Raw genomic sequence first — 22,253 nt, forward strand, 5'->3', positions numbered from 1 at the left:
GAAGCTCATGCAATGACATTAAAATAATTTTCATGTAATATTAGGATAGCTCTAGCAGAAGGAATAGTGTCAATCTGGAAAGCCCCAACCTTCTCCAAATGAGAGGCTCCAGGAAGGAATACCATATGTGTTTTGGTGTCAGTTTCGGATGTTGGAATGAGATCCTTATATTCTTTTCTTCACCATTTGATTGGCTCAGTCAGGGTGCTTGGATTCAGCTTACTACGATAAGTTCCATCCTATGTGGGCTTGTTTTAATACAAATCAGAAGTTAGAAGGATCTATTCTTGTGTGGCAGAAAAATTCCAGTTTAAACTAGGAATTTTGGTTAGTGCTACCAATGGTTTAATGAAGTCATAGTGTTGCTTCTCTAGGCTGCATGCACTGGTAGTGGCCAATCTTATCACCCTTTGTTGGTGCATCCTCGAAACTGGCAGAAATTAACTACTTTGGCTGGGTGTGGTGGCTCACGCCTGTAATCCTAGCACTCTGGAAGGCTGAGGCAGGAGGATGACTTGAGGTCATGAGTTCGAGACCAGCCTGAGTGAGAGTAAGACCCTGTGTCTACTAAAAATAGAAAAAATTAGCCAGGCGTGGTGGCACACACCTGTAGTCCCAGCTATTTGGGAGGCTGAGGCAGGAGGATTGCTTGAGCCCAGGAGTGTGAGGTTGCTGTGAGCTAGGCTGATTCCACAGCACTCTAGCTTGGGTGACAGTACGACTCTGTCTTTAAAAAAAAATTATTTTATTGTTGGATATGACACTTTATACAGTATTAGTATTTCGAATTAAAACCATATCAAAGGGAAATATTATTGTTAAAGTATAACATTTTAATGACATAGATTAATGTTCAGAGTGCAAATATTTTAAACATCACTTTCTTTGTTCTTATTTTAAAGAATTCAGAAGGAACTTGCAGAAATTACATTAGACCCTCCTCCCAACTGTAGGTAAGTACTTCTGGATTTTTATATACTTGTATCTTTTGCAGAAGGTATGTTTGAACTCTTGGTCTGATGTATACCTGTTGTAGTTTGATTAATTAGTATAAACATCATTGTGGTTTGGACTTACATGACTGTGGAAGACAGTGATGGTTGTTGTCTCTGTGCAGAAATGGAATACTTAGCAAGTGTGTTTGTAGTGGTAGAGTGGAGTTGCCAAAAGTCGTGCAATGCAATAAAAATAAGATAATTTTTACCCTATAATTTCATTATCTTCTAGTGAAAGAAGTATTAGAGTCTTAAATTATTTCTTTAATGATAGAATAATAGTGTGGCTAAAATATTTGCTATCTGATAATTCAGTTGTTGTTGGAAATTGATTTTTAAAAATGCAGGAACATTAAACAGTGTTTCTTCATGGTTTACATTATTTCTGATGGTCATTGGTTGTGACTAAGAATGGGTGATTTGGGGCAGTGATGTTACATATAAAACACCTTTCTTTATGACCACATGCCCCAATTTTCTGGTCAGTGTTTACTTATAGGAAATAAAAGTGCTTGCCTGGAAATGATTAATATTATGCAGATAAACAGAGAAGGAGGAGAAAAGTAACCTCCTACCTTGTGCTGCTATCTTGAGTCTGGTGCAATAATAATTGGAAGATGGCTGTTCTTCTATTTTAAGACATTTATTTCTGTTTTGACATGAGGTCAGTGTTGGAGCCATGCCAACCTGGAGTATTTTTTAGTTTAAATTGATAGTCTTATGCATTGAAGGTTAGAGGGCAGATTAAATGAAAATGTTTTCAATATTGAATGCAGGTACAATTTATTGTTTGGTTTGACTTCTGATTTTATTGATATTATTTTTATGTGAAAACAAAAATATCTATAAGAATTAATAAAAATGAAAATTTTGCAGGTGGCTATATTGATAGTTGGCTAGTTGACAACTGTTTTGTGTAGGAAACATTCTAATAAGGCTTATGTTTGTGGTGAATCTAATACGGTTCTTTACATGAGAGTTATGTATAATATATAAACTTGCAACAATAATGTTCAAAGAATGTTTCATATAACAAATATTTCTTTGTTAGGTAAAACTGTTTAATATACGATTTTTGTTACCTTTAAGACTGTGTTACATCAAAGCTGTTTCAGGTGGCAGATCATTGTTTAGCTTTGGGTGGCTGATTCATATAAGTGGATTGATTTGTGGAAAAACTCCAGTTTGAATTCAACCTAACATCCCTCGTTTCTTAGGTAGCATTTATTTTAATGGTCTGAATCTTTTTTTAAAAAATAAACTGTTGTATCACATATATTATTTTTGTAAACTTTTTTTATGAACAACTGAATTGATAAGGATGTGTCCTTAATTTATATACTTCTTTGCTTAAATTTGGATGACAGATGACTGGCAAAATAAACTACTTTGTTTTAATGAGCTTGTTTAAGGCTTATTTTTGGTAAATGAAATCCACATATAAGATGCCACATAGACCGTTTGCAACTTTGCTATTATTCTCTAATACATTGGATAGTCAAATTTAGCTTTGACTTATAGATAATTTAACTTTGATTAGACCATTATAGTAAGCATGCATGAAAACTTAAGAGACTGAGGAAAGGAATTATATAATGGTTATTATTTAAATAAACCAAAATATTTGAACCACAGTTCTATTTAAAGTAAAAGAGAAAAAAGTTTATAGTGTCATCTGAAATTTGGAAGTTTACTTTTTCATTGAACGTTAGTTAGTGATACCATTACTGGTTCATATGTAAGCTGTTCATAAATAAAATATATATAATAGTTTTTCCTTTTTAAATATAGAAGTCTCACACATAATACACCCTTCAGACAATTTCAAGAAAGATACCTACTTTAGTTAATTTTCTGACTTATGGGAATTTGCAAGGAAATACACTTGTGGTCTTAGTGTTGGATAGCTAATAAGTTTAGGTCTATAGTGCAGTGGCTTTGGCTGCTTTTATTCATTCCTAAATAGTTGCTTGCACGGGGTCAGGCAGAGAGAAAGATCATCTACCTTTATGTGGTGCTCCCTTTGGTAAACAAAGGATCCTCTACGCTGTGGTTGTGGTAATCACAACTAAGTGGTGATTAGTTATATGTTCCCTGTGTGCTTCTGTTACTTTATATAGATGTTTGGTATGCTTGTTAAGTGGAATACTGTGGTCTTTGGATTGTTTGGTGTCAAATATTTGATTGTGGTTTGTAGTAAATCTGCCCATCTATATTTCAATGAAAATGTGTTTACTATCTTAAGAAAGAAGAGTCAGGGTGTAGTTTTAGTTTGGCTTATTTTTGGTCAAAGCTAACAGTGCTTTTGTGGTTGATTTTTTAAAAGTCCTACACTGCTTGATGACTATAATGAATTAATTTATAAAAATATAGCAAATTAGAGTTATTTGCTTAATAGAAGGAGTCAGAGTCTCTTAGTTAATCAGTAAGTCAGTTTAGGCAGTCAGAGTAGAGGAGGATTTTATATATCGTTTGTCTGGGTAGGGGTGGTGTGTGTCACATTCCATTTAGAGTGTGGTTTATCCTATTTCCTGGAACCTTAACAGTAACACAACCTAATACTGTGTGTATGCCAGGTTGGAGATGAGACCTCTGAATTTTGGTGCATCTCTTATGTGATGTCTAGTTAAGCTTCTCTTGGAATCATATTGAACGAACTAGTCGTGCTATATCTTTACAGAGCTCTAACCGGCAGAATTGCTGCCCCTCATGAGTGACTTCATGTTGTGACTTTCACAATTCTTCACAAATTGTCAAAAGCAGATTTTTAAAACTTTTTTATTTTTAAAGAGATGAGTTCTGGCTCTGTCACTGAGGCTGGAGTATAGTGGTGCAATCATAGCTCACCGCAGCCTCGAACTCCTGGTCTCAAGTGGTCCTCCTGCCTTAGCCTCCTGAGCACCTGGGATTATAGGTGTGTATCACCACACCTAGCTTAAAGCACAGATCTTAAATCTGTGAATGCCAGTGTGTGCTAGTAGAGAACTGGCGGAAAGTGGACTGGAACATCTCCAAATTAAAATTAAAATTTTGTTATCCGAAGGATAACTTGTTCCTCTGTATCGCAGAGAAGCTAAGTTCAACTTCTGTTATGATCTGATACCACTGAAGTTTGTACTAGGTTTATGAGCATAGGAATGACAGAGAATCCCTGTTTTTTGAAAGTTAGAGACTAAAGTTAAATTATTTGTTTGAATTTTGATTTTTGATCTAGTAATTGAGCAAGTAAAAGGAGGAAATAAAGAGGATGGTTCAGTTAAACTAGCAGTTTACACTTTTATTTCTGTGTGTTTCAAGAATCTGCTCATTGAACACTGGCTCTGCTTTTTTTTTTGGTAACAGCTTTATTGAGATATAAAGTGTAAAATTCACCATATACTTTTAGGTTTTTAGTATATTCATAGAGTTGTGTAATCATCACAATTTTACATTTTTATTGCCATTTAGCAGTCACTCCTTCCCAAATTTCCCCCAACTCCTCCACCCCCAGCTCTAGGCAACAATTAATCTACTTTCTGTTTCTATATACTTGCCTTATCTGGACATTTTGTATAAATGAGATACAGTATGTGTTTTTTTTGTGTCTGGCTGATTTTATAAAGTGTAACGTTTTCATGGTTCTCCATGTTGCTGCATGTATTAGTACTTCATTTCTTTTTGTTTAATAATATTCCCTTTTTATGGATATACTACATTTTATTTACTCATTAATTGATGGACATTTAAGTTGTTTCCACTCTTTGGCTGTTATGAATAATGTTGTTATGAACATTTGTGTACAGGTTTTTGGGTAGACATTTGTTTTCATTTCTCTTGGGTATATATACCTAGGAGTAGAATTGCTGGATCATAAGTCTGTGTTTCCTACTAGCAGTGTATGAGGGTTCCAATCCTCTGCAGCCTTTGCAAAACTTGTTATTGTCCATCTTTTTTATGATAGCCATCCTAGTAGGTAGTAGTAGTATTTCGTGGTGGTTTTGATTTGCATTATCCTGATGGATAATGAAGGTGAACATCTTTTCATGTGCTTATAGTCCATTTGTGTATCTTCTTTGGAGAAATGTCTATTTATATCCTTGCCCATTGTTAATTGACTTGTCTTTTTGTTGTTGAGTTATAAGAATTCTTTATATATTTTGGATATAAATCCTGTACTTCAGATACACGATTTCCAAATATTTTCTCCCATTCTTTGGATTTTTTTGTTTCTTGATAGTGACCTTTGAAGTACAAGAATTTTTTTTTTTTGATGAAGTTTAATTTATTTGTTTTTTTCTTTTGTTGCTTGTTCTTTTGGTGTCATATCTAAGAAACCATTGCCTAATCCAAGGCCACAAAGATGACATCTGTATTTTTCTTCTAAGAATTTTATAGTTTTAGCATTTACATTTTGGCCTCTGATCCTTTTTGAGTTAATTTTTGTATGTGGTATGAGGTAAAGGCCGAACTTCATTTTTTTTTTTTTTTTTTTTTTTGAGACAGAGTCTCACTTTGTTGCCCGGGCTAGAGTGAGTGCCATGGCGTCAGTCTAGCTCACAGCAACCTCAAACTCCTGGGCTTAAGCGATCCTACTGCCTCAGCCTCCCGAGTAGCTGGGACTACAGGCATGCGCCACCATGCCCGGCTAATTTTTTGTATATATATATTTTAGTTGTCCATATAATTTCTTTCTATTTTTTTTAGTAGAGACAGGGTCTCGCTCTTGCTCAGGCTGGTCTCGAACTCCTGACCTCGAGCGATCCACCCGCCTCGGCCTCCCAGAGTGCTAGGATTACAGGCGTGAGCCACCACGCCCGGCCCATTTTTTTTTTTTTTTTTTTTTTTGGCTTGTGTATACCCACTGTCCCAGCACCATTTGTTGAAAAGACTATTTCTCAGATTGAATTATCTTGACACTGTTGTTGAAAATCAGTGGTTTATAAATCTGAACTCTCAGTTCTGTCAGTTTGTATGGCTGTCCTTATGCCAGTGTAACACACAGTATTGAATATTATAGTTTTGTAGTAAATTTTAAATCAGAAAGTGTTAAGTCCTCCAACTGGTTTACTTTTCATTGTAGTAAGGTTTTTTTTTTTTGTTGTTTTTGTTTTTTTGAGACAGAATCTCACTCTCACCCCAGCTAGAGTGCAGTGGTGTCATCATAGCTCACTGCAATCTCAGACTCCTGGGATTAAGCTTTCCTCCTGCCTCAGCCTTCTGAATAGCTGGGACTATAGGTGTGCTCCACCATGCTCAGCTGATTTTTCTATTTTTGGTAGAGACAGGGCTTGCTCTTCCTCAGGCTGGTCTCGAATTCCTGACCTCATGCAATCTTCCTGTCTTGGCTTCCCAGAATACCAGGTGTGAGCCACTGCCTCATTGTAGTAAATTTTGAATCAGAAAGTTTAAGTCCTCCAACTGGTTTACTTTTCATTGTCTCTACTCATTAGTTACAACATTCCCAGCATAGAAGAGGCTGTGATTGGACATAAACCTAACCATTGTTGTGTGTTACTGATCATGAGAGCCATTTAATAGAGGAAAGTGTATTTTCCAGATCATAGTAACTGAAAATATATATGTAGGGAAAATGTGGGAGTTAAATTTTTTCAAACTGTCGTAGAACAGGAAAGCATTGAGACAGAAATTAGAAATAGTGTCTAGATAGGTGTGATCTCTAGAAAAAATTACCAGTGCAAAAATCTAATTATTGTCAATAATTATTTTCCTTTTCTGGTTATTGTAATATTTGTACAGTATTTAGTAGCTTTTAAAGGATTTCCATATGTAATATCATTTAGTCTTTTCAGCTACTCTGTGAGACTGCTAATTTCTCAGAGTTGCACAGCTAAGAATGGTTGATTTGAGTTTAAACCCAGATTTTTTGATCTTTCATTCTTTTTTTTTTTTTTTTTTTTTTTTTGAGACAGAGTCTCACTCTGTTGCCCAGGCTAGAGTGAGTGCCGTGGCGTCAGCCTAGCTCACAGCAACCTCAAACTCCTGAGCTCAAGCGATCCTCCTGTCTCAGCCTCCCGAGTAGCTGGCACTACAGGCATGCACCACCATGCCCGGCTAATTTTTTCTATATATATTTTTAGCTGTCCATATAATTTCTTTCTATTTTTAGTAGAGATGGGGTCTCGCTCTTGCTCAGGCTGGTCTCGAACTCCTGAGCTCAAACGATGCGCCCACCTCGGCCTCCCAGAGTGCTAGGATTACAGGCGTGAGCCACCGCGCCCGGCCCTTTATTTTTCCACGTGTAACTAGATAGAGGAAATGCATTAAAAATTATGTTTGTGTGTAGCTATTTGTGGTTCAATTAAGGGATAAAAGAAAAAATCAACACGCAAGGTAATCCAAAATATAATTTATGCTATGTTTGATTTATATTTTTGAATTCTGTGAGGCAATATTAGCTGGAATATATTGAAAAATAATTTTTTGAGTGTAATGATTACTCCATACCCCTTCGTGTGTCTGTTTGTATGGATATATGTGTTAGTGTTATTATTACTGGCACTTGTCCAGGTAAAAGATTTCTTTACATTTGACAGTTGTTATCTCAGTGTTTACAGATGTCTACACTTCTAATGCCACATTGGTTTTTCACTGTTACTCAGCTTGATTCATAAAAGCTCATAAAAGTTGAGAAATCAATTAGGAGAAACTTCTTTAAGGAAGGAGGTGAACTAGACTTTGAAGAATGGGTAGGATTTTGAAAGGTAGAAGGAAGAAGGGATGGCTTTAGGTAAGAGAATGAGTGCAAGCAGAAATGGGGAGGGGGAGAATTTGATAGAGTTGGGACGGTCAGGTCAACAGGTTGGCTTCTTTCTCATGTGGGAAGTAAGATTTGTTGGGGGCTAAGAAAGGTATTGAAATTACCAGTTGCTATAGTTTGAGCTTTAAATATTGAGTAAAAGAGAATGGAATTGAAGTTTTGATAAAAATTTGTGTCATACAAAATAATTTGATAATGTATAATATGGAGTGGAGAAGGAGGTGAAGGAGAGGGGAAGATATAAAAAGTTAGGGAATCCACTAAGAAAGCTGTTGCATGACTACAGTTTCCAGGTAATATAGGACCTGGTGATGTGCTAGAAATGAAAGAGAAAAAAAAAAAATCAGTGGAAATGGGAATTGTTTTTGAACTGGCAGACTTGTTGTTGGTAAGGTTTTGAGAGACCTAGTTAAGGATGTCAAAGATGAATCTAAAGAATGTGGTATTTGTAGACTAGGGTAGTGGTGATACTTTTGGCATAAATGAATTTGTCTCTATGGCCTCTGGAAATCCTAAAATTGATAGTGCTTCCCTCTTCGGTTTGGCTGCCTGGAAGCTCATAACCTTATTTGTCCCTCAATTTTAGTAATGAACTGCATTTGGTATAGAAAACTCAACCTTCTGGTTGAGTTTCTATCCATATCTTCATATTGTATTAATACTTTCATTCTACATAAATCTTTGTAAGCTAGTTCACAATCTTTCTGGAACAAGGCATATTATTATTATAGTAAATATACAATATGAAAAACTGAACGTTTATGTGAATGTATATTGGTTAGCAGAATCCTGCCATGTTTCTTAAGAGGAGTCATTAACATGACACAACTTAAATATACATTGAGGGCCTATGTTATATAGGATACTGAATTATTCATATCCACCTCTCCTTTCTTTAATACAGGTTATTGAGGAATATTTTTTATTTACTCCTATGAGGCCTTGACTCAGTTGCTGCAGTGTTGAGTGGTTTTGCATAGACTTTATGAAGACAAAAGGCTTTTTAAGTAACATTGGAAACGTACCAAGTGACTAGAACAGTTAAGAATTGTTTGGAATAGCACCTTTAGGTTGTGTAGCTGCAGAGTAGGGGCATGTGTACAGTGTGACAGAGAATGAGAAAGCATGATCTGGCCTTATATTCTGTTGGCAGTTCAGAATTTCAAGTTTTAAGCTTATTTATGTTCTCATTTCTATACCCTTTTTTCCTTATTTTTTTTTTAAGAGACCAAGTCTTGCTATGTTGCCCAGGCTGATCTTGAATTCCTGGGCTCAAGTGATCCTCTTGCCTCAGCTTCCTGAGTAACTGGGACTATAAGGCATGCCACCATGCCTGCCTCGTACCTTCTTTTATGATTTTTAAGATGAATTCATTCATTACTGCCAAGAGTATATGTATGGTATTCTCTTTGCCTTTACCTTTGAGGCTTTTTCACCTGGGATACAACTGACACAGAGCCTTAAAGAGCTATTTGCTTGTTAATTTTAGATGGGGAACTTTATATGTAATTGTTTGTTGTCAAGTATGCCTGCCCCCGCCCCTTGCAGGCCTCTGCCTCCTCCACCCTCCCCCATCTGTTGCAGTGGTGTCGTCATAGCTCACTGCAACCTCAAACTCCTGGGGTCAGGGGATCCTCTTGCCTCAGTCTCCCAAGTAGATAGCTGGGGACTACAGGTGAGTGCCACCATGCCCGGCTCATATTTCTGTTTTCAGTAGAGTTGGGGTCTTGCTCTTGCTCAGGCTGGTCTGGAACTCCTGGCCTCAAGCAATCCTCTCACCTCTGGCCTCCCAGAGTGCTAGGATTACAGGCATGAGCCACCAAGCTTGGCCCTGAGGCTTCTTATTACAACTGTTTTGCCTATTTTCACCCACTTGGGTTGTAGCTCTTTCTTTAATCCCTGTATTTCAAACTGTAATATTCATTTGATATTCAATGTACCTATGAATGAGTAAATACAATTAATTATAGTAGGGAGCTAACAGCTATTGAATGCTTCCAGTGTTTGAGGCAGTGTGTGAAGTGCTTTACCAATGTTATTTTACTTAATCTTGGTGACTAGCTTTGAGGACTAGTTTTAAACAGTGTTTTATAGAAGGAAAGACAGGCTTAGAGAGGTTAAGTAATTTGCCCAAGGTCATGCAGCAAGTAAATGGCAGAACTAGTATTTCAGCTTTGTTTCTGACTTCAAGGCTCAAGTGTTCTGAGGCCTTTCTCTTCTTTTTCCATTTGCAGAATAGGTGTGGGTGGATCAATCTAGAACAGCATGGTCCCAGTAGAACTTTCTCTTTTGATGGAAGTGTCCTTTATCTGAATTGTCCAATACAGTATCCATTAGCCATATGTGGTCATTGAGTACTTGAAAGGTGGCTAGTGCAACTGAGTAATTGATTTCTAATTTGAATTTAAATAGCCATATGTGATTAGTAGCTACTGTATTGGACAGCATAGATCTAGAAAAATAACTTCTTAAACTTAAAATTGTGCTTATATCAGGTCAAGGTCATTTCGACCTTTTTTTTGATGGTGTTTGTAGTTATGTGTTTATACTAGATAAAGTGCATACATACATATGTACATAACTTGTCTCTCTTCCCTCCCCACCCCCTGCTCCTCGCCCACCATTCACCATCATGAGAGTCAGGGACTCTTAAATATTGTGGTAGGCACTTAATTAGGTAAAATACCTTTATTAATATTATAAAGTATTAATTGGTTAGACATTTTTAATTTCTTAACAGAATAAAAGTGATAATGCAGACCATTGTTTTTTTTTTTTTAGACAGAGTCTCACTCTGTTGCCCAGGTTAGAGTGAGTGCCGTGGCATCAGCCTAGCTCACAGCAACCTCAAACTCCTGGGCTCAAGCGATCCTCCTGCCTCAGCCTCCCGAGTAGCTGGGACTACAGGCATGCGCCACCATGCCCGGCTAATTTTTTTGTATATATATATTTTAGTTGTCCATATAATTTCTTTCTATTTTTTTTAGTAGAGACGGGGTCTCACTCTTGCTCAGGCTGCAGACCATTGTTTTTATATGTATATACTTAAAGGCTATTGCAACTTGAATGCTTATGCTTTGGCATTCTCTCCAACCCGGAGAGAAATGGTATGCTGTACTGTTTAATGACAAAGCCAGGACTAGTGTTCAGTCCTGATAGTTCAGTGTGTTGCTTATTTCTTTGATAGAATGTGGATGTATTTTATACACTTAGAAAATTTACATACAACTGATGTAAATATGGAAAATTGGGATTCTTATCCATGATCATGAGGTACATTTGAAAGGAATTGAGTTATTTTTCTTGGAGAAGTAAAGGGGGCATGGTACTTGTGTTCTCCTTTTTTCAGAGCTATAAAATTCTGTGTTGAACTTACTCTTTGTGATTTTGGGGAGTAGAGCTAGCACTGCTATGTTGAAGTTAGAGGGAAACCATTTTCTGTTTGATTAAAAAGGCTTCATCTTCAATCAGAGCTGTCCAGGGAAATAATGGGAGACTTCAGTAGATAATGAGTGCCCCACCTCTAGAGGAACTAAAAATGAATCCGGTTGCTTATTTCAGAGGGATTTTCAGGTGTTAGATGGAAGGCAATACTGCAATGCTACTTCCTAGCTGCTGGACCCTAGAGAAAATGAAGCATATTTTTATCAGCTTTTGTCCTCTTCACCCATAGATTATGACTTATTTTTCCTGTCTTCTTTGCCCTCTTGGAGCCCATGTTAGGTAATTTATATGCTCTTTTGGCCTATTTAAAGCTTCCTCTTTACTTGTTCCATATTTGAGTTGGGAAGTAAGGCTTTTTATTTCCTTCTTTACTTAAAACTTTTAAATTTCTAAGAGGAGGAGGATATATGATGAACATGAGGAAATAAGAGTCTCGTGTGAGGTTAGAGATGTAAATTAGTATCCATCACTTTGATAAGTCCCAGATTATTACATGTTTCATAAACTCCATTTACCTGACATATTCGTGAAATAAGAATATTATTAATCAAATGTTAACATAAATCAATTTCATCATCTAATGTGAATATTTTGAATATTTGTTTGTCAGTATATACACTTTCAAGTTTATCAAAGTATGTAATAAACTGTTTAGAATCCTCATGGTTTCCCCCCTCCTTTTGGTCATGGAAAAAATATTACTTATATCCTTAGAAAGTATGGTTTATTTGGGTTGTGCTGTTTTCTGATATAAATCTTCCATGAGCCAAGACATTTTAGGATTAAAAGAGAATTCAAAGTTTTTTTGAGGATTTCAGATGACAGAATACACTTAAGAAACCACCGCTGCTCTTTACACATACTGCCTGTTTCATTTATAATCTACTAATTGAGACATTTATTTTAAAACTTTTGTCCAATCCTAGGAAAAGATGACCATCATGTCTGTAAGCAAGGGCAAAATTCTGTGGCCTAATTTATCAGAGCAAGATGATCTGAGACCTGCATGCAGATGGTGAACTGGAAGGTGACAGATTCAGCTGCAAGTGCTGAAGGGAAATCTGCCTGTGGGGAGGGCAGAGTTTCAGAAGAGTGACACAACTATTCATTGCTTTAAGCATGAACATTTTGGCGTCAGGATCAAGTTACCAGGCAAAGGGAGCCCAAGTAGTAAGTTAAGGGGGTCTGGCTGGGGCAGGGTTGGCACTAGCTTGAGCCTATAGGGGCACAGTGAGATGGTACATAAGTGAGAAGGTAGAACTGTATGTGTTTGGGAATCAGGCCCCCTTGACTTAGGTGGGTTAGGATTGGACAGGAATATTACCTGTTTTTTATGAGTTAACTATCATGTTCTCCAGCTTATGGTATAAGATTTGCCTTCTCATCTAAGCCCTTGTGCATCACTTCAGTAAATGCCCTGCAATAGCCTGGTTCATAAATGATATTAAGTAGTGTTATGGTCCTACTTTGCAGACAGCTAAGGTTTGAAGTGGAAGAAAAGGACAGACAAATTTGTATTTTAAGAGGGGGCAAACAAAGGAATTAAATTTACTATCTTGTTGCATTGGTGTCAAATCCTTTAGAAATTTTTAGAGTTGATATAATAGATGTTTTGTCTTTTGGATGATTTCTTAAAACATTGGAATAAAACCTTGTTCATTTTACTCTAAATTTGAGTGGTCATAAGGCACTTCCGAGACTACCCAGATGGCTTAGGGCTATCTCTCAATTGCTTTAGTTATTACAGTACCAAAAGAACCTTATAGTAAGTTAGCTTTGCCTAAAAGGTTAAATGGACCCTAGAAATAGCCTCCAATATTTAGGTAGCAGACTTAGTTCATTCTTGATAATCTGCCTTAATGGGAAATTAATATGTATTAATAGACTATATACACTCTGTAATATAAGGTAAAAAAACGTATTTAAAAACTACATATTCATGGACTATAAATCACAGATGGTTGTCTAAATATAATGGACACTGTTTTAAATACTAAATTTAGGGTTTCAATAACCTCTATCAAATACGTAAATATGGGATTTATAAAACATTTAATAAATGTTTATTAAAATTATCAGATGGCAGTTATATAACGTTGACTTTTTTGCCTTTCTCAAATTATGTATGGGTCAGATGAATCCAACTTTCAAGTGTGAGAAAAGCTATTTAACAGTGATTTCAATTTTTGAGTTTATCAGGGTGTGGATTAGTGGGTTGGTTGCTGACAGAAGCTCTGTACAGAGAGAGAGTTGCACATGGTTTCGGATGTCATCGTTCTCCATGGGTGAAATATTCTTTCATTCCCATTTGCCATTGTTTTGAGAAGTGAGGTGTTTGGAGTGGAATAAGATCAAACTGATTGTAGCTTTGTAACTATTTAGTAGCCAGTTGGAGACTCCTGACTGGCCTTTAGAGATTTTGGTTGAGCAGATTTTCGGTCTTCTGTGTGGAAGATAGAGATGAATGTTCATTTGGACATGTTTGTTCGGTTGGACACATACATTCAATTCACCCAGTGACTTTCAGCTCCTCCATGGTCAGCCCCATCAGCTGGGAATCCAGCTAGGGAGTTCTGACATTTACAAAGTAGAGCCTGTATTTTAGTAGATACATTTTTCTAAGTAGAGAGTAGGTGGGCTTAAATTGATATTTATGTGTTTACAACAATAGCTTTATAAGTTAGACATAGTCAGGGACTGTTGGGATTAATGCCCCGTAGTCTTCTGGAGGCTTTGGAAGGAGGGGAGTCTCTTGTTGTACTGATCCCTAGGGGCTCAGGTAAGTGTCTTTTTTTGAGTACTTATTAGAATTAGGCTTAAATTAGGGTAGGATGGAGCAGAAATGCATGCAGCATGTTGTTAAGAGGTAAGAATTTGTCACAGGGATGAGAATAGTCTCCATATTTGATAAAATAGCTAGTCAGAGATTAATAGCGAAGCCCATGGATAGGCCCAAAATGGTATTGGGGGCCTGGGAAACAGAAAAATAAAATTATTTTCTTGAAAGAATGTGTCAGGTGCTTGTGTTTTCAGAAAATATTAATAGGCTAGGCGCGGTGGCTGACGCCTGTAATCCTAGCACTCTGGGAGGTCGAGGCAGGAGGATTGCTTGAGGTCGGGAGTTTGAGACCAGCCTGAGCAAGAGTGAGACCCCATCTCTACTAAAAAATAGAAAGAAATTAACTGGACAACTAAAAATATACAGAAAAAATTAGCCGGGCATGGTGTCACATGCCTGTAATCCCAGCTACTTGGGAGGCTGAGGCAGGAGGATCACTTGAGCCCAAGAGTTTGAGGTTGCTGTGAGCCAGGCTGATGCCACGGCACTCTAGCCCTGGGCAACAGAGTGAGACTCTGTCTCAAAAAAAAAAAAAAAAAAGAAAGAAAATATTAATAACTACTACTAGGCTAAGTAAATAATAAGATCAGCTGAGTAAGGTATATTTTGAGATTAGTACTCATTTAACATTCAACAAATATTTTCTAAGGGCTAGTATGTGATCAGCATGGTGCTGGATACTGGGAATGGGGAGTAGCAGGGGACTGCTATGGCACAAGATGAGGTTGCAAAATGAGATTGGGGCCAAATCAAGCAGAGTTTGGCTTTTTATGAGGATCACTCTGGCTGCTAGACTGAAGGAGGGTATGAGCCTGGAAGCTGATGCTCATTCAGGCAAAAGAAGATGGTATTTTGAATTAGGGTAGTAGCAGGGGAGATGGAAAGAGGGTAATTTGAGGTATATTTTTTGAAGGCAAATTGACAGGACTTGCTGATGGATAGATGGCAGAGTTAGGGGAGATGTTAGAACAGAAGAAGAAATCAAGGGGGCAAGTTTGAGTCTTTTGGGGAAATGATGGTGCCTGTTTTGAGATTGGGAAGATTGTAGGGATAAGTGGTTTGGTGGACAGGATCAAGAGTTCTGTTTTGGATATGCTAATTATGAAATGTATGTGAGACATCCAAATGGAGATGTCAGGCAGTCATTTGAATATGAGTTTGGAGCTCAGTGGAAAGCAGGAAATACCAATTTGAAGTTGTCATCATAGAAATATTTAAGTTCATAAGAATTGATGAATTTGTGTATGGAAAGAGTATAGATAGAGAAGAGGACTCAAAACCAAGCCCTTTGAAGCCATAGCATTTAGAGATGGGTGAAGGAGAAGCAGCCAGCAGAGGAGACCAAAGGAGTTTGACATCCAGGAGGTAGGATGAAAACCAGGGGAGGTTTCCATGAAGTTGAGAAAGAGAGTACCCAGTTCTTAGTGAGTATATCTAAAATTAATCGTTAATGAAATTTTCAAGTGAATACAAAAGTGGAATAAAATTGTAAGTACTCTCTTCACCAGGAAAGTAATAAGTAAATAAAGACTGACTAGTTGCATTGAGATTTCAGGAGTAATTTCTTCGGTAATTTTCCAAGATTATCCATATTACCTATTCAACCAGACTCTGTAATTGGGCTCAGGAGGGAAGGCTTTTCTCTATGGAAGCAGGGTTCTGCCCATCTGACTGTTGCCCAGTCAGGCTCAGGGGCTCAGGAATGCCTTTGAGTACTCACAGGTTCCTTTTTTTTTTTTTTTTTTTTTTCCTCCTATGGACTGAACACAGCTGGTCATGTTTATTGTCTTCCTCTTACTGTAGTGTATTTCTCACTAGAGAAGAAGTTGTTGCTGGTAGCATGTCAGTTTATATATGTCTAGCTTCCATCTCTGGGAACACACAGTTAAGTGTGGTCAGCATATACTCTTCTTCATTTTTGCTAGCGAGAAAGAGCTGTCAGTAATGTTACATCTGGAGAACGGCAAAGGCTATCCTCAAAGCCAGGGTTGGTTTAAGTGTGCTCTTAAACATTTCCTGTGAATGTGTGGACCACCTATCTCTCTGTCTCTGTCATGACTCCTGCCTGTGTTCTGTGTGCACAGAGGCCACATAGTAGTAGCAGAGACTGAAAGCCTTTTCCCTATACATGTGCACAAGCCTGGCCTTTTCTCTGACTTTTCCATTTGGACTTTAAGGCCTAGCTCAAATGTCACTTTCATTCTATAATTTTCTCTGCTGTCAGTGCACTCACAGCACCTGTTCCTTTGAGTTAGTTAGAGGCAGTATTGCATAGTGGTTTCCTTTGGAGAGGCTGCCTAGATTGCATATTCATAACCTCTTGGTCTGGTTACATAACTTCTCTGTGCCTCAGTTCTTCATCTGTAAAATCACATGGGATTGTGTATTATGTGAGTTAATATGTAAAGCACTTGGAGTAGTGTCTGGCACATAAGGGCTCAATATTTGTTAGCAGTTGATGCTGTGGTTATTTATAAGGCTTGCATGCATCTACTTTCTTCATTTGTTTTGAGGATGTGAAGGCATGTGACATATTATTCATTAACTTCTTAATAGGATATGTTGCATATAGTAGGCACTTAAATATTTTTACTCAGTCACTAAGGCAGAGAACTTCTGCATGTTTTATTTTTCTCTAAAAATTTTTCTCTAAGTATCTTGTTACTTGTGTGTGACCCTAGATTGCTTGGCTGTCAACATCTTTTGATAAAGGTTTTCCATTTTCATCTGTGTGTGGAGGTCTCATCAGCTGGACTGATATTAGTAAAAGGAAGATAATTAGAAAATTCATTAGGAGGTTGCAGTGACTATTTTATCATTAAATTAAATCATTAGTTTTTCATGTTTGCAAAACTCATTAATTGGGGTTGTGTTTATTGTCAACTAGAACTTTTTTTTCCTTAAAATGTAATCTTTAGTTTTTTATATTATATTCAGTGTGAGGTACTTTTCTTTATTCTCACATGTATATGAATGGTACAGATCTTATGTCTCTTAGCAGGGACCATTAATAGTTTAGGACAATAATAGTTTTTGAAAGATGTAAGATTCTACTTAAGCCGAAAAATATTCTGTACAATGCGATTATAAGTAAGGTCTTAATTCATTTGTTAATATTTCTTCAAAACATGAGCTTAAATTTAAGTTCTCATACAAATTCCTGAGGGGAGAAATTTAAAAAATTTCTTTTTTTTAAAGATTGAAAAAAATTTTATAGTATTTTCCAGTTTAGTTTGTCTTTTTTGATGATACAGCTCAACAAGCATGAATACATTCAGTATTCACAGGTAGATTGACATTTTAATCAGTCCATGCACAAGTGGTCAGTGCTGTGGGGACATGGAATAACTGTAAAATATGGCTTCTTGATTTTAGAAATTTATAATATAATTGTTGAAAACAGCCCAGCTGACTTGAAATAATTACATAAAAATATTAGCATTAGAAAAGGAAAGGTGTAGTAGTAAGGTTCATCTAGCAGTCGTGTTCATTTATTCACCAAAAACCTACTGAGTACTTGCTTCTCATTGGAGTCAAAACCTCTGAGTTTTAGTACAAGATCTGCTACTGTGAAATTGAGAAAGTTCCTTTCTTTTACTGAATTTACGTACCTCACAGGATCATATATGATAATGCATATGAAAGATTCTAGAAACTAAAGCATTGTGCATATATAAAGAGTTATATAATTTTATTTGGGAGAGACCATGTGTGTGGTAGTAATTAAAAAGAACAAAATAGTGAGGGGTGGAATAGTTAAGGTGGGTAGGATTTTCCCCTTAAGGAAACATCAGGAGTAAAAGGCTGTTATTAAAAGCCAGTACATAGAATTAATGAAATATAGGTTGAGTATCCGTTATCTGAAAAGCTTGGGACCACAAGCGTTTCAGATTTTGGAATTTTTCAGTTATTGGAGTATTTGCATGTATATAATGAGCTATTTTGAGGATGAAGCCGAAGTCTAAACATGAAATTCATTTATGTTTCATACAGACTTTATATACATCTCCTGAATGTAATTTTGTTTTTTCCCTTGGGAACACCGAAGTGTGCCTGTGGTTTGTTTGACTGTGACCCACCACATGAGGTCAGGTGCGGAATTTTCCACTTCTGATATCATGTTAGCACTCAAAAAGTTTTGGATTTTGGAACATTTCTGATTTCGGATTTTTGTATTAGGGATGCTCATCGTGTAGTTGGAGAGAGAAGATAGTTTTCAGTAAGATAGAAAAATTATCTTATCATGTCCTTTTGGAAGATGAAGTGTTCTGCATAGGTGAATTTGTTGAACAAGTGAAGTATATCTCTTCAAGTTCCAAATTTTTATATTTTATTATTTGAAATAAAATGTATCTCTAAAATGAGTTTTGCATTTCCCTTCCCTCTAAAACAGAGTATACTGAGTGTAACATTTTCCTGTTAGTTTAGATCTTCATTCTCCACCTCAGTTATGATACTGTAATATAATGATCAATTATAGAACCGAGTTATTGAGATATATGGGGATTTTGCCTCATGCTGTAAAAAGGACCTCAGGCTGCTATCATCTTTTAAATTGAGATATAATTCAACTACCATAAAATTCACCCTTTTAAAGTATGCAATTCAAGTAGTTTTTAGTGTATTCACAAAACTGTGCACCCATCATCCCTATTATTACTTCCTGAGCATTTTCAACAACCCATTCCCGTTAGCAGTCATTCCCCATTCTCCCTTCTCCCCCAGCCTTTGGCAACCACTAATCGACTTTGTGTCTCCATGGATTTGTCTTTTCTGGACATTTCATATAAATGGAACCTTACAAGGTGTGCCCTTTTGTGTCTGGCTTCTTTCACTTAGCACAATTAAAGCATTCAGTTTTATAATAAAAATGCTACTCAAATGTTAAGTTGGTGGGGGTAGGAAGGTTTGAGAGATGCCATGAAAGAAGGAAGGTGAAATACGAGGGAGAGAGATGAGATCAGATGCAATTGAGAATTAATGAACGTTGAGTATCAATAAACCTGGGCACTATGCTGAATATACTGGGTGGTAGAGCAGAAGAGGTTCTAAAAGGTATGCTGGTTTTTTTCATCCTCTGGTTGATGATTTGGACTTTGAATAGAAAGGACAGTTATATTCTCTTGCTGTATAGAATTACAGAATGAACTGTTTGAAAAGGAATTAGAAAGCAGATCAGTCAACTTTTGGCTACTGTGATTTATTTCTTTTTTGAAGTGCAATTTCCATTTCTGCCCAGTTTCCATTTCTTGAGGAATGTCTCTTGCCACATGATGCCAACCTTGTCCTGGGATATAGTTTTTTTATATGTCATCATATAGTCAGGTTGGATTTTGGAAATACTATAGACTGAGAGAATAGGCATCTCAATAATTTTTCTTCATATCTTATTGCTGAATGTTTAAGGTTAGACTAATTGGCTAAACATTCACATTTTATTAACTAGTAACTACCTTTTTTTTTCATTTATTCCATAGATAATCCCACGCCCCCATTAAACTTGTTTATCTAAATTTTACTCTTTAGCTTAGCCGTTCTCACAGAGATTAAGTTTTGTGTTATATTATTCTAAAGCTGTACTAGTGGATCAGCCAGTTAAAATTTTTTTCTATTGGGTAAACTGTTTAGTTTAGCTGTTTATTCAGTAAACAGTGAGCTTGAGTGATACAATTGATACATGGCTGTGTGCTTACATTAACTATCAATAGTCAGTTCTGGTTTTACCATGTTATCCTTAATAAATGGTAATGATCAAGTTTGTTTAGGGAGGAAATCTATCGTGAAACAGCTTTTTGTCGCAGTGCACACCAGCACTATTTATGCCATTATGAATTTTTAGGGCTTACTATGTCTGCAGTGAAAGCTACCGATGAAATCTAACAGGATCTTTTGACAAATTTACTTCTAAGCATTATATATCTAATATAGGGGTGAATTAAGCCCTTTATATTGTTGAGCTGTGATTCTTTAAGCTTACTTGGTAGCCTAAGTATTTTCTATGTTTTCCCACATTCACTTTTAACTTGGGTGTAAATTCCCATTCCATTAGAGAATCTTAGTATTCAGTGAGTTTTTTATGGGGTTTTGTGACCTTTACTGATGGAGCATTACATAGATGTGCTAAATAAAGGTTAATGATAGTAAAAATTTATTATGTTGATTAGCTAGTTGAATAGATGTTAACACTTAAGGTTTAATTTTATTATTTAATTTTTTTGTTTAGGTGTCTGTAAAATAAACTCTCTCATTTAAAATTTAGCCACTATGTATAGCTGCCTACTGACTGCTCCATGTGAATATTAATAGAATAGAATTAATAGACTATTAATATTGTTTACTTCTTATAAATACAGATGTCACAGGAATGAAAGCTTTCACATTTTACCAGAATCTTTATTATTTAGATGATAATTTTATTCTACTGACAGTATGGAGCGCTTTGCAGATGGATATCAGGTTGTCATAATGTGCCGTAACTGCTTTCCTTGAAAATAGTTACCACTGAGTAGAGATACAAAGAAGATCAAATAACTATTGAAGTTAAAGGAAACTACAAAGGATACTATCCTAGTTTGATTTTTTGGTAAATAAAATTCTTTACTTGCTGCACTGGAGCCAGTAATACGGACAAACAATTTTAATAATAATGTCATCATTTGTTGAGCACTCATTAGCTATCAAGTCTCATGCTTCATCTTTTATGTTTCTAGCAGTTCTATAAGGGCAGATATTACCGTTTCATTTTTCTAAATACGTTCAATCTCTGAGCCTCAGATTTCCTCTCAGAGCTCAGATCTTGTGCCTTTTACCCTACATCTTGCCCCCAAGCCCAGCTTCTTCCTGATTCTTATTTTGTATTTTATGTTCTGAATTTTCTCTGAAGAGTAACCTATATTCATGTTATGGCTTTATTTAAGAAAATAATTTATTGTTAAGAATAATACAGTTTTATGGCTCAGCAAAAAATTATTGTTTGTTCAGACATAATTGTCTTGGCAAGTTTACATCTTTTTTCTCAAGCATTTGTTAGGCAAATTGAACTTCTGAGTACCTTTGTGGTATTGTAAAAATCTGAAATAAGTTGTCTACAACTAGTATTTCTTTTTTTTGGCCTTATGACTTTAATAATGAATTTTTTCCAAGTAGTCCTCTTTAGAATACTTAAACATAATAGGATACAGCAGATTTTGTTCTACCTAATGTCAATTTAGAGAATATTTTACCTTTTAAATGAAAATTATGATGTCTGAGGATCTTTCTTAAGCCTATGTATTCATTTTTACTTGGTATTTTAGTTGCTACCACGTATCAGTAGCAGGTGATTTTTCCCTTCTCCAACCATGGAGGTTTTATTTTTAAAAAGCTAGTACAGCTTTAAATTTTTTATTGTATCAATTAAGGGTCTTTTTTTTTTTTTTTTTTTTGAGACAGAGTCTGGCTCTGTTGCCCGGGCTAGAGTGAGTGCCGTGGCGTCAGCTTAGCTCACAGCAACCTCAAACTCTTGGGCTTAAGCGATCCTGCTGCCTCAGCCTTCCGAGTAGCTGGGACTACAGGCATGCGCCACCATGCCCGGCTAATTTTTTCTATATATATTTTTAGTTGTCCATATAATTTCTTTCTATTTTTTTGGTAGAGACGGGGTCTCGCTCTTGCTCAGGCTGGTCTCGAACTCCTGACCTCGAGCGATCCACCCGCCTCGGCCTCCCAGAGTGCTAGGATTACAGGCGGGAGCCACCACGCCCGGCCTAATTAAGGGTCATTTTATAGGTAGAAAAACATGCCTGAGTTTCATTTGAAAGAAAAAATAACAAGTTGTATTAAATGAGAAAAATTTAAAAACATGCTTAAGGTTTAAACAAAAACATATTTAGGAGAAACTTTTAAGCTGAATATGCCTTGTGCAGAAATTTTAACCAAGAAAAAACTAAATGATGTTTAATAACTATGTTCTTAGTGTATGTCGGCAAATTCATATTATTTGCATGCATTATTTGCATATAAAGATAGATTAGTGTCTAGTTTTGTATGAATTCCAGTCTGTAATATACATTCTTTTAACAGGTTACATGCGTCTTCGTGCAGTCGACTTCTCAGTATTTGTATTCTTTAGCTTCCTTAATGAAGATTTTTATAGTCAAAGTGGAAGAGGGCCAACTTTTTATTGTTAGTGCAGCAGCAGCATAATTAACTATACAAGGTTTGTTTATTATAGCAGAGT

The 22,253-nt window shown here is 36.3% G+C and overlaps 1 protein-coding gene across 1 annotated transcript in view; it reads left to right on the forward strand.

Moving 5' to 3' along the window:
* LOC138386719 (ubiquitin-conjugating enzyme E2 E2) overlaps positions 1-22,253 on the forward strand; it is a 344,112-nt gene that overhangs the window by 13,501 nt on the left and 308,358 nt on the right. Inside the window, exon 3 of the mRNA XM_069473295.1 lies at positions 903-953. Coding sequence (XP_069329396.1) covers positions 903-953 — 51 coding nt within the window. The remainder of the gene's footprint in view (positions 1-902; positions 954-22,253) is intronic.

Source organism: Eulemur rufifrons, chromosome 7, assembly GCF_041146395.1.
Source record: "Eulemur rufifrons isolate Redbay chromosome 7, OSU_ERuf_1, whole genome shotgun sequence".
NCBI classification, from domain to species: domain Eukaryota; kingdom Metazoa; phylum Chordata; class Mammalia; order Primates; family Lemuridae; genus Eulemur; species Eulemur rufifrons.